The sequence below is a fragment of the Arvicanthis niloticus genome (assembly GCF_011762505.2).
Source record: "Arvicanthis niloticus isolate mArvNil1 chromosome Y unlocalized genomic scaffold, mArvNil1.pat.X SUPER_Y_unloc_2, whole genome shotgun sequence".
Taxonomy (NCBI): Eukaryota; Metazoa; Chordata; class Mammalia; order Rodentia; family Muridae; genus Arvicanthis; species Arvicanthis niloticus.
In genome coordinates this window covers 4,901,347-4,913,722 of record NW_023044979.1, presented here as the reverse complement: position 1 = coordinate 4,913,722, position 12,376 = coordinate 4,901,347, and the positions used below count along the sequence as shown (strand labels likewise).

The following is a 12,376-nucleotide window of genomic DNA, read 5'->3' as shown; positions in this document are numbered from 1 at the left end:
TTTCTGAGTTCCAGGCCAGACTGGTCTACAATGTGAGTTCCAGGATAGCCAGGGCTATGCAGAGAAACCCTCTCTCAAAAAACCAATAACAACAACAACAATAATAATAATAATAATAATAATAATAACAACAACAATTACTCTTTGGTGCCAGGTGTGGCGGTGCATGAATTCCAATGCTCCAATGCTTGGGAAGAAGAGGCAGGAGAGCTTGAGGTCAGTGAGCTTGAGGCCAGCCTGGGCTTATAATTAGTTTTAGGGTAACCTACATTTCAACAGTCAATGCTAACCAATAATCAGTAATCAATTCTAATCAACAGCCAATAATGATTAATAATTGATGGTGCATGCCTTTAATCCCAGCACTTGGGAGGCAGAGGCAGGGAGATTTCTAAGTTCAAGGCCTGCCTGGTCTACAGAGTGAGTTCCAGGACAGCCAGGGCTACACAGAGATGGCGGCCAGCCTGAGACTACATTTCCCATGAGAACTAGTGCCAAGATGATTGTCAGAGTACTAACTGCTTATGCATAGAAAACTAAATCCAAGATGGCGGCCGGCCTTCAAACTACATATCCCATAATGCCGTGAGAAAAAAGCAAGATGGCATCAGGCTGGAGACTACATTTCCCATGAAGACTTGGGGCCAGCGCACAGGCCAGGTGTTTGGAGATCCCCCTCATAGAAAAGTCCCTTCACCACCAGCCTGGAGACTTTCGCTGCTTCTCCTGCTGTGATCCAGGAGGAGCACTGTGGTCCTGGTGGCATCCTTGGGCTCCTTCTGACATCACAAACCACGCGACGTGATCCACTCACCACTGCCAAAGAACGGGGAGATGACCAGAGCTTCCAGGTACAGTGTCAGGTGGGTGGAGGCAGAGGTTCCAGGTTACCCATGAGCATGTGGAGGCACCTGTGACTCTGAGGCAGGGGCATGAATGGAACTGCCTCCAGTTACTGGCTGGCGGACTTCTGGACATGCTCCCAGACTTGTATAAAGGAGAACTGTATCGTGTTGGGCGTTATTATTGAAAGACCCCCAGAAGGGGAGACCCTCACTCTATTCTTGGGAGACCGAGGCCAGCAAACAGAAAGAGAAAGAGGCTTTATTTCAGGAATCAGCCATGCTGAGGTCGAGACTCATAATGAGGGGTGTCGATATCGTGGCCGGGGAGAAGGATATTCAAAGGAAAAAAAAAACACAAACCAGGAGGTTGAGGGGGAAACCAAGGAAGAACATAAAAATAGTGGACAGTCCCAGCCCATCGTTCAGTTGGTCATGTGGGAAACATCTTGTACATGTTTTTCTCAGGAATTGAATCTTGCTTAACCATCTACTTTGTGGTCAGCCAGTTCCCGGAACAATCCAGTTGACCTGTATTTTTTAGTTCTGCTTTCTTATCGGTCCATGTGACTCTGCTTTTAGAGGAAAGAATAGAAGGGATGATTGAGACAATTGATGCTGCTTGGCTGTAATTAGAAAATTAGTGGGGATGAAGAAGAAACCAGCATCACTGAGGTAAAATATTCTAGTGAGTGTTTTCTGAGAGGACAAAAAAGCTGTGTTTCAGAGATTGCCAAGGTTGTACCTTGTTGTGCACCTGGAGTTGATCATGTGTGAGAATCACCCAGGTGGTATTGGTTTTCAGGCATAAATGAATCTCATGCAGAGCAGCTAAGGCTTGGCCCAGTGAAGGGAATGTATGACAGGAACAGAGTAAATCCTAGTCACAGGGGAAGAACCCAGCATATTGAAGATGTCAGTCCCATGGGATGAGCAGAGAGAACAGCAGCAGCAGTAAAGTGGAGTCAAGCAGAACCTAGAGTGCTACAGAAGGAAGAGCTGGAGAAGTGACCCAATATGAGTCACTTATGAGGAGGACAGATGATCATGTGTGGATCCCAGATACTGGAACAAGAAGCTGTAATATTGAAGTTACCTTTGAAACCCTAATATTTTGAAATTCCAGAGCTGTGAGGTACCTGCTCAGGAAAACAGTTCCAGACAGTGCAGTAACAGATAGTGAGGCAGGTCTTTGGACAAAGTACCTTTTTGACTGCCATGGATGGCTTGTGCTTGAACAGGAGCATCTTTCAATAATCAGGACCTCAGGTACAAAGATGAGTTTGTAAAGCCCGATTAATCTTGTTTCTGAGAGTGCACAAAGTCCACTTGAGCAAACATCGTATGACAACACCCCCTTGTCAACAGCCAGTCAAGGTACAACTGCAGGGTTAAGCTACATATCAATAACTAATACACCCTACAGAGACAAAGTTAGCCTACACATCATGGTTGTCAGATGATTTTACCCCCTTGGTTGGTTCCTGCAGATTATGCCAGACATGGAGTTTTTAAAATATTAAGTTGCTGACCTGTATGTTAATGTCACAATCTTTCTGTAATTGCAATATATACCCAGCACCCCTATACTTGATCTCAGATTCGATCTCACTTGAGGCTGACTGGTAAGAATCCTTATTACAGAGCTCATAATAAAGACCTCCATGCATTTGCATTACAATAGCCTCCATGTTGGTCGTTGGGGTTCTGTGACTTGGACATAACATCTTAATGCATTAACTGGAACCCCAAGACCCTCAGGACTCCCAACTAAAGGATTGAAAGGCTGGTTGTTAAGATGAACCATTGTTTCTATGTCAGTGTCTTATGTGCCAGATTTGTGTCTGTGTGCCTTGGTTTTCAGATTTTTCTTGAGTATATGTGGAGGGAGATGACTAAATTGAATGTGGAATCCTGCTACTGTGGATACGCTGGAGAGTCATAGCCCCGAAGTGCTTTGAAGATGTTCCAGAGCCTGGTATAGTGGATGGTGTTTCTCTGGTCTTAATTTCTGGGATGCTTAGAACAGACTTGGAACCCTGACAAGCCTCACAGTTGACATCCTGTCTTCATTTTCTCCTTTGTCAAAGTGGAAGAATCTGCTGGGTAGCCTTTACTGCCCCCTTGTGGCTGTCTATTTAGGGTTTGGAACTTTCATTCTCTCACTGAGGAAATGAGACAGATTGCACCCTAATCGATTTAGTTACTAGCCCCACACCTTGGGTTAAATCCTTCTTAACAACAGGACCTAGACCCATTGACTAGTCCATGACAGAGAGCTCTTCACGACAGCATCCAGGGCAAAACCAGGCTCTGCCTACTTTGTTTTACAGGGTAGAAAGACAAAGACCTCATTTCCCACCTCCTGAACTGCCCTCTGCCCAGTTCATATGTGACTCTGTAGTTTTGAACTCGGAGCTATGATAAGATGGAAGGTCATTCTTCATCGATTCTAACAAATTTAGCATATCTTCCTTGGACCAGAGATCCTGTCCTTTGTTGGTGGTCATTTCCACGTTGGTGAAACAATCTGCTTTTCTGTCCACCTTCCAGCTGTTTTAGCCTCCTCTTTGGTAGCACTGTCCTGGAAACCCAGGGTTAAAGATGCCTCACCCCAGGTCAGCACAGCCTCTGAGCTCCCCATTCCAGTGTATCCTTCCCTGCTTTGAGTCAGGTACCCTCCCTATTTTGTCCTGGCTCAGCCACAACTCATGGGGTGTTCCTCATGGGGTGGCAGGAGCTTTTGTATTAATATGGTTAAATCATTGGTTTTGTGTTGTAACAACTTCCCCATTTATTATTATGTCTGTATCATAGTTTTCAGTTCTCAGCATTTCAGAGCTATAGTCATCTATATACCATGCCCTCATCAGAATGGCTGGTTGCTATGTCTATGAGAGATAGTGTTAATGATTTATTAGGAAGGCTCATCCACTGAGGATGGCAATATCCCTAAACAAGTGGTCCTGGGCTGGATGAGAGAGCAGGCTGAACATGTGAAAGTGACCAAGCAAGAGAGCAAGGCAGGAGACAGTGTTTGTCCATGCTTTTTGCCTTCAGTTTCTAATCTAAGCTCCCAAAATGATGGACTGTGATCTCACAGAACCATTTACAACAACCAGTTATTACCTGAGATGCTTTTGCTTAGAGGATTCAATCACAGCAGCAGAGTAGCAAGTTAGAACAACAACATGGTATCAAAGGGTTATTTTACTGCTGGACAGAGTCTATGTTGTAGATTGCATTCTTGTGCACAGGATCAAAATTTAGGTAGAAAGGCTTTAGGATTGGTTTATGTCTTTAACTCTGCACTGGGGCTCCTGCCTGACTGCAGATGTGGCCTCTTCAGTATCCATATCTAACTGCTATGCATCTCAGCTAAGATCAACCCTATAGACTACTTGGTGCCCTCAAATTTGTGGTCTCTGGCACATCCTAAATGTACCCTCATGCCAGCCAGCTGCAGATTTTGATTCATTTTCCCCCTCTGGCCCTCTCTTGTCTCTCACCCCACCTGTTGCTGGTTCTCCCCTATTTCCCCTTTCTTATCTGGTCTCCCATCCAGTTCTCTCTCTTTCATCTGCCTCCTATGATTGCTTTATTTCCCCTTCTGAGTGAGATTCAACCATGCTCATTTGGGCCTTCCTTGTTGTTTAGTTTCTTTGTGTCTATAAAGTATAGTGTGGGTTTCCTGTATTTTATGATTATTATTGATTTGTGAGTACATACATGCAAGTGCTTTTAGGTCTGGGTTACCTCAATCAAGATGATAGTATCTAGCTGTATCTATTTGCCTGGAAAATCCATGATTTTGTATTTAATGTCATTGTATTTAATAGCTAAGTAGTTTTTCCTTTTGTAAATGAACCACATTTTCTATATCCATATTTTGTTTGAGGGGCATCTGGATTCTTTCCAGTTTTAAGTTGTTATAAATAAAATGGCTGTGAACATAGTGGAGTCCCTACTCTAGGTCACCTGCCTTCACAGAGTCTCTCCTGTATTTTCTGTTTGTCCTTTGAGAGAGTGTGGGCCCGTGGGTATCCAGGCTGGTGTATCAAGTCTCTATTGGGTTATGGGCATCGTCTCCACTGAGGCCAGACATGGCAGCCAAGTTAAGGGAACAGATTCCAATGATAGACCACAGCTTGAGGGACAGCTCCTGGTACTGTATTTGGAGGACCATCATGAAGACTGAGCTGCACATCTGCTACTTATGGGCCAGGGTCTTTTCTGCAGCCTGTGTGTGTTATTGTTTTTGTCTCAGTTTCTTAATGTCCCCAAGGATCAAGGTTAGCTGAGTCTGCTGGTTTTCCTGTGGAGTTCATATTCTCTTCAGGGCCTTCAATCCTTCCCCCAACTCTTCCATCAGAGTTACCAAGGTGCATGCAATTTTTGACTGTGGATCTCTGCTTCTGCTTCAGTCAGCTGCTGGGTGGAGCCTCTCAATGGACAATTATGCAAGGCTCCTGTGTGGGAGCATCACAGAGTATCCTTAATAATGTCATGGATTGGAGCTTGTCCATGTATGTCTCCAATTGGATGAGTTTTTATTGGTCATTCCTTCAGTCTCTGTTCCAGCTTTACCTCTGCATTTCTCTCAGACAGGATAAATTTTGTTCTGGGTGTCTCCAGTGTTTTGGTTGAATCTGATCCTTCAGCTTTCTTCTCATGCTCCCATACATTCCCCATTTGGACTCTGTCCCAAATCACATAAGATACTGTGCACACATTTGCTATTCAATGCTATGCTATTTTGCAAACCTGGTGGTTTTATATTTTCAACTTTATTCATTCTGTTTTTATTTTCCTAGACAAATTTTTCTCTGTGAAGCCCTTCCTGTCCTGATTGTAGATATAGAAACCACATAAGCCCGCTGACATGTTTTTGTTTAATAAGTACATGCTTTTGTGCTGCTCTTCATCCACATCTTTAATTTTGAAATTCAGCAAAATATACAGATTATATTCTATTTCTCTGGATGGCTTATGCTCATGTCATCATTATTATGTGATGTTTTAGAGTCATTGAATTGCAAGTGTATGATGTTCTGCCTAACTCTTGTGTTTGTTCTGAAATTTTTGAATAAATAAGTGTATTATGGCTGGGTGCATGAATATGAATATTATGTATGCTTCATCTTTACTGTTGTTAGAAGATGGCCTCAGAACTCCTGATCTAGAAAAAATGGACAGGTGTTGGTCCACATTTGTATTCTAGAAATTGACCATCATTATGTAGAAGACCAACAAGAGCTTTCAACTCCTGAGCTATATTTTCTGAGCTACGTTCTTTATTTCTGATCAACATATACATAACTAGTATTTTCGTCTGTCTATTTTTAACTGTTTAAACATGAATTCCCTTCTGGTAAAATTTAATTAATGTTGCTGTTTGAACTGGTTCACTGTATGTTTTTGAAAGGGGAATACATAACTTCAGTGAATGTATAATTCTTTGTAGGAATTTCAGTAAAGAACTGTGAGTTCATTCTATCATTTTTGTTTCCTGCTTTATTTTTGTGGGAGAGTGAGGTTCTTAACATGTAACTTTTGCTATCCTGAAACTCATTGCATAGACCGAGCTGGCATCCAGCTCAATGACATACATCTGCCTGTACCTCTGTGATTACAGAAATGAGCAAATACAGATTGCCCATCACCTTTGTAGTTAGTAATTGTTCATACAGCTTTTCAGATATGTGCTCTGTACAGTTCATCTGTTTCCCCCTGCATACCCCTCTCAATTGCCATTTGTGCTGCAAGGCTATATCCTATTCAAAGCTTTCAGGAGTGACACAGGTGAACACTGTGTCAAGGGTTCAAGTGTCAATATTTCAAGTTTCTTCTAAACTGACATGGTGATTATATTATAATTCGTTTGTCAGAAAATAAATGGAGTAATCATGTGAATTATAAGATTATATTGTCTAGGAAGCATACATTTACTTTGTAGTGATGTCAGTATCAGGCTTTGTGTTGTACACATGTATGTGATATTTTAGGATACAGTGACTTATGATGATGTGCATGTAAACTTCACTGATGAAGAGTGGAATTTGCTGGATCCTTCCCAGAGGAATCTCTACAAAGATGTGATGCTTGAGATCTACTGGAACCTCACTGCTACAGGTAAGACTGTGAATTTTCTTTTGCTTCTCAAAATAAGGGAAAAATGTTTCTTGGTTATTGATTATCATCTCTTATTTCAATAAAGAACAAGTAATATTGAGTTGAATAAATCAGGTTCATTGCTGTGAAAATTCAGAGTCACTTGAATTTTGCCTAATTCTAGTACCGTATCAATCATTTTCTGGTACCTTAGTTTCAGGCTATAATTTGGAAGACCATCATATTGAAGAACAACGTCAAGCTTCTAGAAGTCATGAAAGGTAACTTTAATGTTTAAGCTGATACAAATATGCCTGTGAGGAAATTTTAATATGATCCGGAAGCTCTAAAAGAAAGCAAGTGTGTAAAATATCAGTCGTTTTATTGTGGCTATGATTATAATATTCTCCAAAAACTATGTACCTCAATGTCAGTTATCTGATTGGTGTTAGCAAAAAGAAAGAAGAGAAGGAAACAATGCCTTAAGAGATTTCTTTATTTGATTTCTATCTCCATTAGAACTATGTTGTGGAACTACCAATTTGTATAGTCTCATAATATTTAGATGTTGCACATTGAATAGTGATAAACATGTATCCATAACCTTCTAATAAGCAAATACTCCATGATAAAGTTGGTGATACTCATATACTTGTAGTGAAAATTTTAAGTTTATGGCAAGGTCAGTTTATTAGAGTCAAGAATGTTGTGGAGAAACATTAATCATGTCTGCAATTAACAAAGAATCAATGTGTGTGATTTTAATGTGGAAACCTTTCATTTTTTTCTTCTTTTTTAATGGGTATATCAATTGTCAGAATGGATGAAACCATGTGAGCATAAAGATACTAAAAGGAAAAACGTACCTCTATCTGTGAGAAGATATGTAGTATTTGCCTTTGGTAGACTTTCCAAATAAGATAGACATTTGCAGTTAATTGATTTTCTGACTTTACTGGGAACATCCCCAATGTCACATTGCAGAAAATCTCTATAGGTACTAGAAGTTTGGAAATTCTTCTGTTCATCCTGGTTCACAGTGCTCCTGTTGTTTGATTTACACTATACGAAAAACTAAGAATGCTATCAGTGTTGTAATGCTCTGAGTTGCTTTGTATTTCTTCAGACATGTGAAATACATCATATAGAAATCTCATATAGAAAAAGGAGGCTGTAAATGTGAACCATGTAATAGATGCTCTTACCATCACAGGTCTTTTCAAAGAGGTAAAGCAATCCACAGTGAGCAAGTATAACCGTGAACATCAAAGTGATAAAACATTAAGATATTTATGTTCTTTATTATTAGACCAACTGTAAAATTTATTCATATTGATAAAAAGATTGATCAGGCTAATGAATGTGGTAAAGCTTTCACATGTGCCCATTATTGTTGCAGGCATGAAAGAAGTCCTACTGGAGAGAAACCACATGAATGTAATCAATGTGGTAAAGCCTTTTTATGTCACAGTAAGCTCCAAAGACATAAAAAAACACATACTGGAGAGAAACCTTTTGAATGTAATCAGTGTGGTAAAGCCTTTTCATGTCACAGTGGTTTCCAATATCATAAAAAAACACATACTGGAGAGAAACCTTATGAATGTAATCAATGTGGTAAAGCCTTTGCAAGATTCAGTCTTCTCCAATATCATAAAAGAACACACACTGGAGAGAAACCTTATGAATGTAATCAGTGTGGTAAAGTCTTTTCATGTCACAATAATCTCCAAAATCATAAGAGAACACATACTGGAGAGAAACCCTATGAATGTACTCAATGTGGTAAAGCCTTTTCCTGTCAAAGTAATCTCCGAAGTCATAAGAGAACACATACTGGAGAGAAACCCTATGAATGTAATCAATGTGGTAAAGCCTTTGCAAGGTCCAGTCACCTCCAATATCATAAAATCACACATACTGGAGAGAAACCTTATGAATGTAATCAATGTGGTAAAGCCTTTTCATGTCATTGGAGTCTCCAATATCATAAAAGAACACATACTGGAGAGAAACCTTATGAATGTAATCAATGTGGTAAAGCCTTTTCATTTCACGGGAGTCTCCAATATCATAAAAGAACACATACTGGAGAGAAACCTTATGAATGTAATCAATGTGGTAAAGCCTTTTCATGTCACAGTAGTCTCCAAAGACATAAAAGAACACACACTGGAGAGAAACCTTATAAATGTAATCAATGTGGTAAAGCCTTTTCATGTCACAGTCATCTCCAAAGACATAAAAGAACACATACTGGAGAGAAACCATATGAATGTGATCAATGTGGTAAAGCCTTTTCATGTCACAGTCATCTCCAAAGACATAAAAGAACACATACTGGTGAGAAACCATATGAATGTGATCAATGTGGTAAAGCCTTTTCATGTCAATGTAGTCTCCAAAAACATAAAAGGATACCTATTGGAGAGAAACCTTATCAATATAATCAATGTGGTAAAGCCATTTCATGTCAGAGTGGTCTCCAATATCATAATAGAACACATACTGGAGAGAAACTAAATGTCATGGATGAGATAAAGCCTTTCCAGGACACAGTCATCTCTGAATACACAAAAGAAAATGTGCAGAGTGAAACCTTATGAATGTAGTCAATGTGGTAAAGCCTTTGCATGTCACTGTACTCTCCAAACACTTGAAGGAACACACACTTCAGAGAAACCTTACAGATGTAATGAACATGATAAGGCTGTGCATATCTCTGTTGTCTCCAAAGACATAAAAGAACAGATACTGAGCAGAATTCTTTTGATTGTACTATAATTGGGAAACCATTTACATGCCACAGTGGTTTCTGAATACAGAAATGAACACATATGAGAGAGAAACCATCTGAAAGTAATCAACATGTTAAAGCCTCTGCATGTCCTAATCATTTTTAAAAACATGAACGAATTTATAGTAGAAATAAGCTGTGGTGATCTAAATTTTTTGACCCTAGGAAATGTCAGTATTAAAATATGTGCCTTATGGGAGTAGATGTTACCTGTTTGAAGGAATTGAATTACTATGGTGGCGGTTCTGTAGAGTGTCCTTGAAGATAAGGTAAAGAGGTTGATGTTTATTGCATTGACAAAGGAAGTCTCAGTGAAGCCAGCAAAGGCTTTGACCTTTGTTTTGTCTCATGATGTTTGTTTTCAGCAAGCATAGTAATCTTAGAAAGAAAAAAATATAAAACATTAGGTCAAAAGGGAAAATCTAACCAGGAAGTTGAATGAAGCTAAATTCTGTGATCAATGATATTAAATGGAATTAAAGGAATGGTAACATTAAGGCAAGATTCCATCCACCTAAACTTATGGATGTGAATTTGTGTAAAGGAGAGCTGTTGCGGTAAATCTCCTGCCCATAGGGAGTCCATAGAATAAAGACACAAGTCAATAAATATCAAATGAATGCTGCATGCCTAGATTGGGCAGATTCACCATTAAACTACACTATTCCCCGGCTAAAAGAGCTCTTAAAAACTTGCGGTTTCCTAGGTCAAGGTCTTCTTCATCTTCTCTCTCTCCACCAACTGCCAACTCCTCTGCTTCCCCAAACTCTCCTCCTCCCTCCAATGGCTCTCCTGGTCTTCTCCCTCTTTCCCTGCCTCTGGCTCCTCCCACTCCTCTTCCACTGCCCAATCACTGGCTGTAGCCTTTATTTGACAAATTTGATTAGACAGAAGGTTTACAAGATTCACTCCTCCTTCGCAGCCCCTCCCAGGAGTGGAATTACCATGACAACAAGAGGCTAGGGCTTTCCACCACAGAGAACTGTATTGTGTTAGGTATTAGTATTACCTAGCTATTGTTTTCATGTGGACACAAGAGTTACCAGTATGTGTGAAGTTGACAATTGATAAATTGTGATTACTATCCTGGGTTATCATTTTAAGATCTAAAATAAAATACTTAAGTACAGGCATGGAGTATATTCCTTAAATCCCAGGAGATGAACGTCAAGCACATCTATGAATCAAGTCTTCCTGGTATAGAACACGTTTTAAGTAAGAAAAAGTTTAGGTATGGGCAAAGTGTTACACATGTATTACCCAGCATTCAGAAGACAGAGCCATGTGCATCTGAGTTCTAGATTAATCTATAGAGCAAGTTTAAGGACAGCTGAGCTTAGGCAGTGAAGTTGTTGAAAAATAGAAAGCTGGTGATGATGTAATAAAAGGTGCGATGTTCCAACCCCAAAAAGCAGAGGAACTCAGCTGGTTTGTTCATGTGGCTCTGCTTTTAGAGGCAAAAACAGGAGGGACAACTGAGATAACTGAAGCTGGTTGGCTGTAGTTAGAAAATTAGTGGTGATGAAGAAGAAACCAGCATGACTGAGGTGACATCTTCTGGTAAGTGTTTTCTGAGAGGAGAAAGAAGTTGTATTCCAGAAGTAGCCAAGGTTGTCCCTTGTGGTGCAGCTTGACTCAGTCCTGTGTAAGACTCACCCAGGTGGCACTGGTTTTAAGGCATGGATGTTTCATGTAGCACAGCTGAGGCTTGGCACCATGAAGGGAGCATGAGAGGAATGCAGCCAAAATAGTTTGTCACAGAAGAACCCAGCATGTTGAAGATGTCAGTCCCGTGGGATGAGCAGAAAAAACAGCAGCAGCAGTTGAGTGGAGTCAAGCAGAACCTAGTGTCCTATAGAGGGAAGAGCTGGAGAGAGACCCAGCTTCTTTTGAGGATCACAGAAGATCATCTGTGGATCACACATACTGGAACAAGAAGCTGTAATTTTGAAGTTACTTTCGAGACCCCAAGAGTTTTAGATTCCCCAGCTGTGGGATACCTTCTCAGGAAAACTACTTTTAGGAAATATAATCAGCCAAAGAGAAAGAATTGTGCTGCAGTGAGCAAAGCAGGAAGGAGTTGGAGATCTGAAGAACACTTTGACATCAGACATGGAGATGCAGACTTTGGAGATTGCCTTGCTGGCTTTTGGTCTTCTTTTGGCCCAGTATTTCCTCACAATGGTGATTAGGAATGGTGAAGTAAGTCCTGTAAATTTGGACATATATGATGTGCTATTTGTTTTGGAAAGTATAGGGTATCATAGTTACATGATTGGAATGATCTCAGAAGAGACTTTGAACTTTGGACATTTAACATTTATGAGACTTCTATAGATGATGAGGACTTTTTATTTATTTTTTTGTTTTTGTTTTTGTTTTGTTTGAGACAGGGTTTCTCTGTGTACCCGTGGCTGTCCTGAATCTCACTCTGTAGACCAGGCTAGCCTTGAACTCAGAAATTCACCTGCCTCTGCCTCCCAAGTGCTGGGATTAAAGGGGTATGCCACCACTGCCTGGCGATGAGGACTTGAACCTCACATATTTTGTATTATGCTATTTTTAAATATGGTCTCCATACAATCATGTGTTTGCACAATCATATGGGGGCGAGGCAGTAGAATGT

General features: G+C 40.3%; 1 protein-coding gene across 1 annotated transcript; it reads left to right on the top strand.

Annotated features, from left to right (window-relative positions):
* The first annotated feature begins 6,925 nt into the window (after window positions 1–6,925).
* Window positions 6,926–9,884, top strand: LOC143433960 (uncharacterized). Its single transcript, XM_076706193.2, has 4 exons — window positions 6,926–6,974; window positions 7,174–7,234; window positions 8,263–9,478; window positions 9,534–9,884. Exons 1-4 carry the CDS (start codon window positions 6,941–6,943, stop codon window positions 9,735–9,737), a joined length of 1,515 nt encoding a protein of 504 aa, XP_076562308.2. The 5' UTR covers window positions 6,926–6,940; the 3' UTR covers window positions 9,738–9,884.
* Window positions 9,885–12,376: the final 2,492 nt, after the last annotated feature.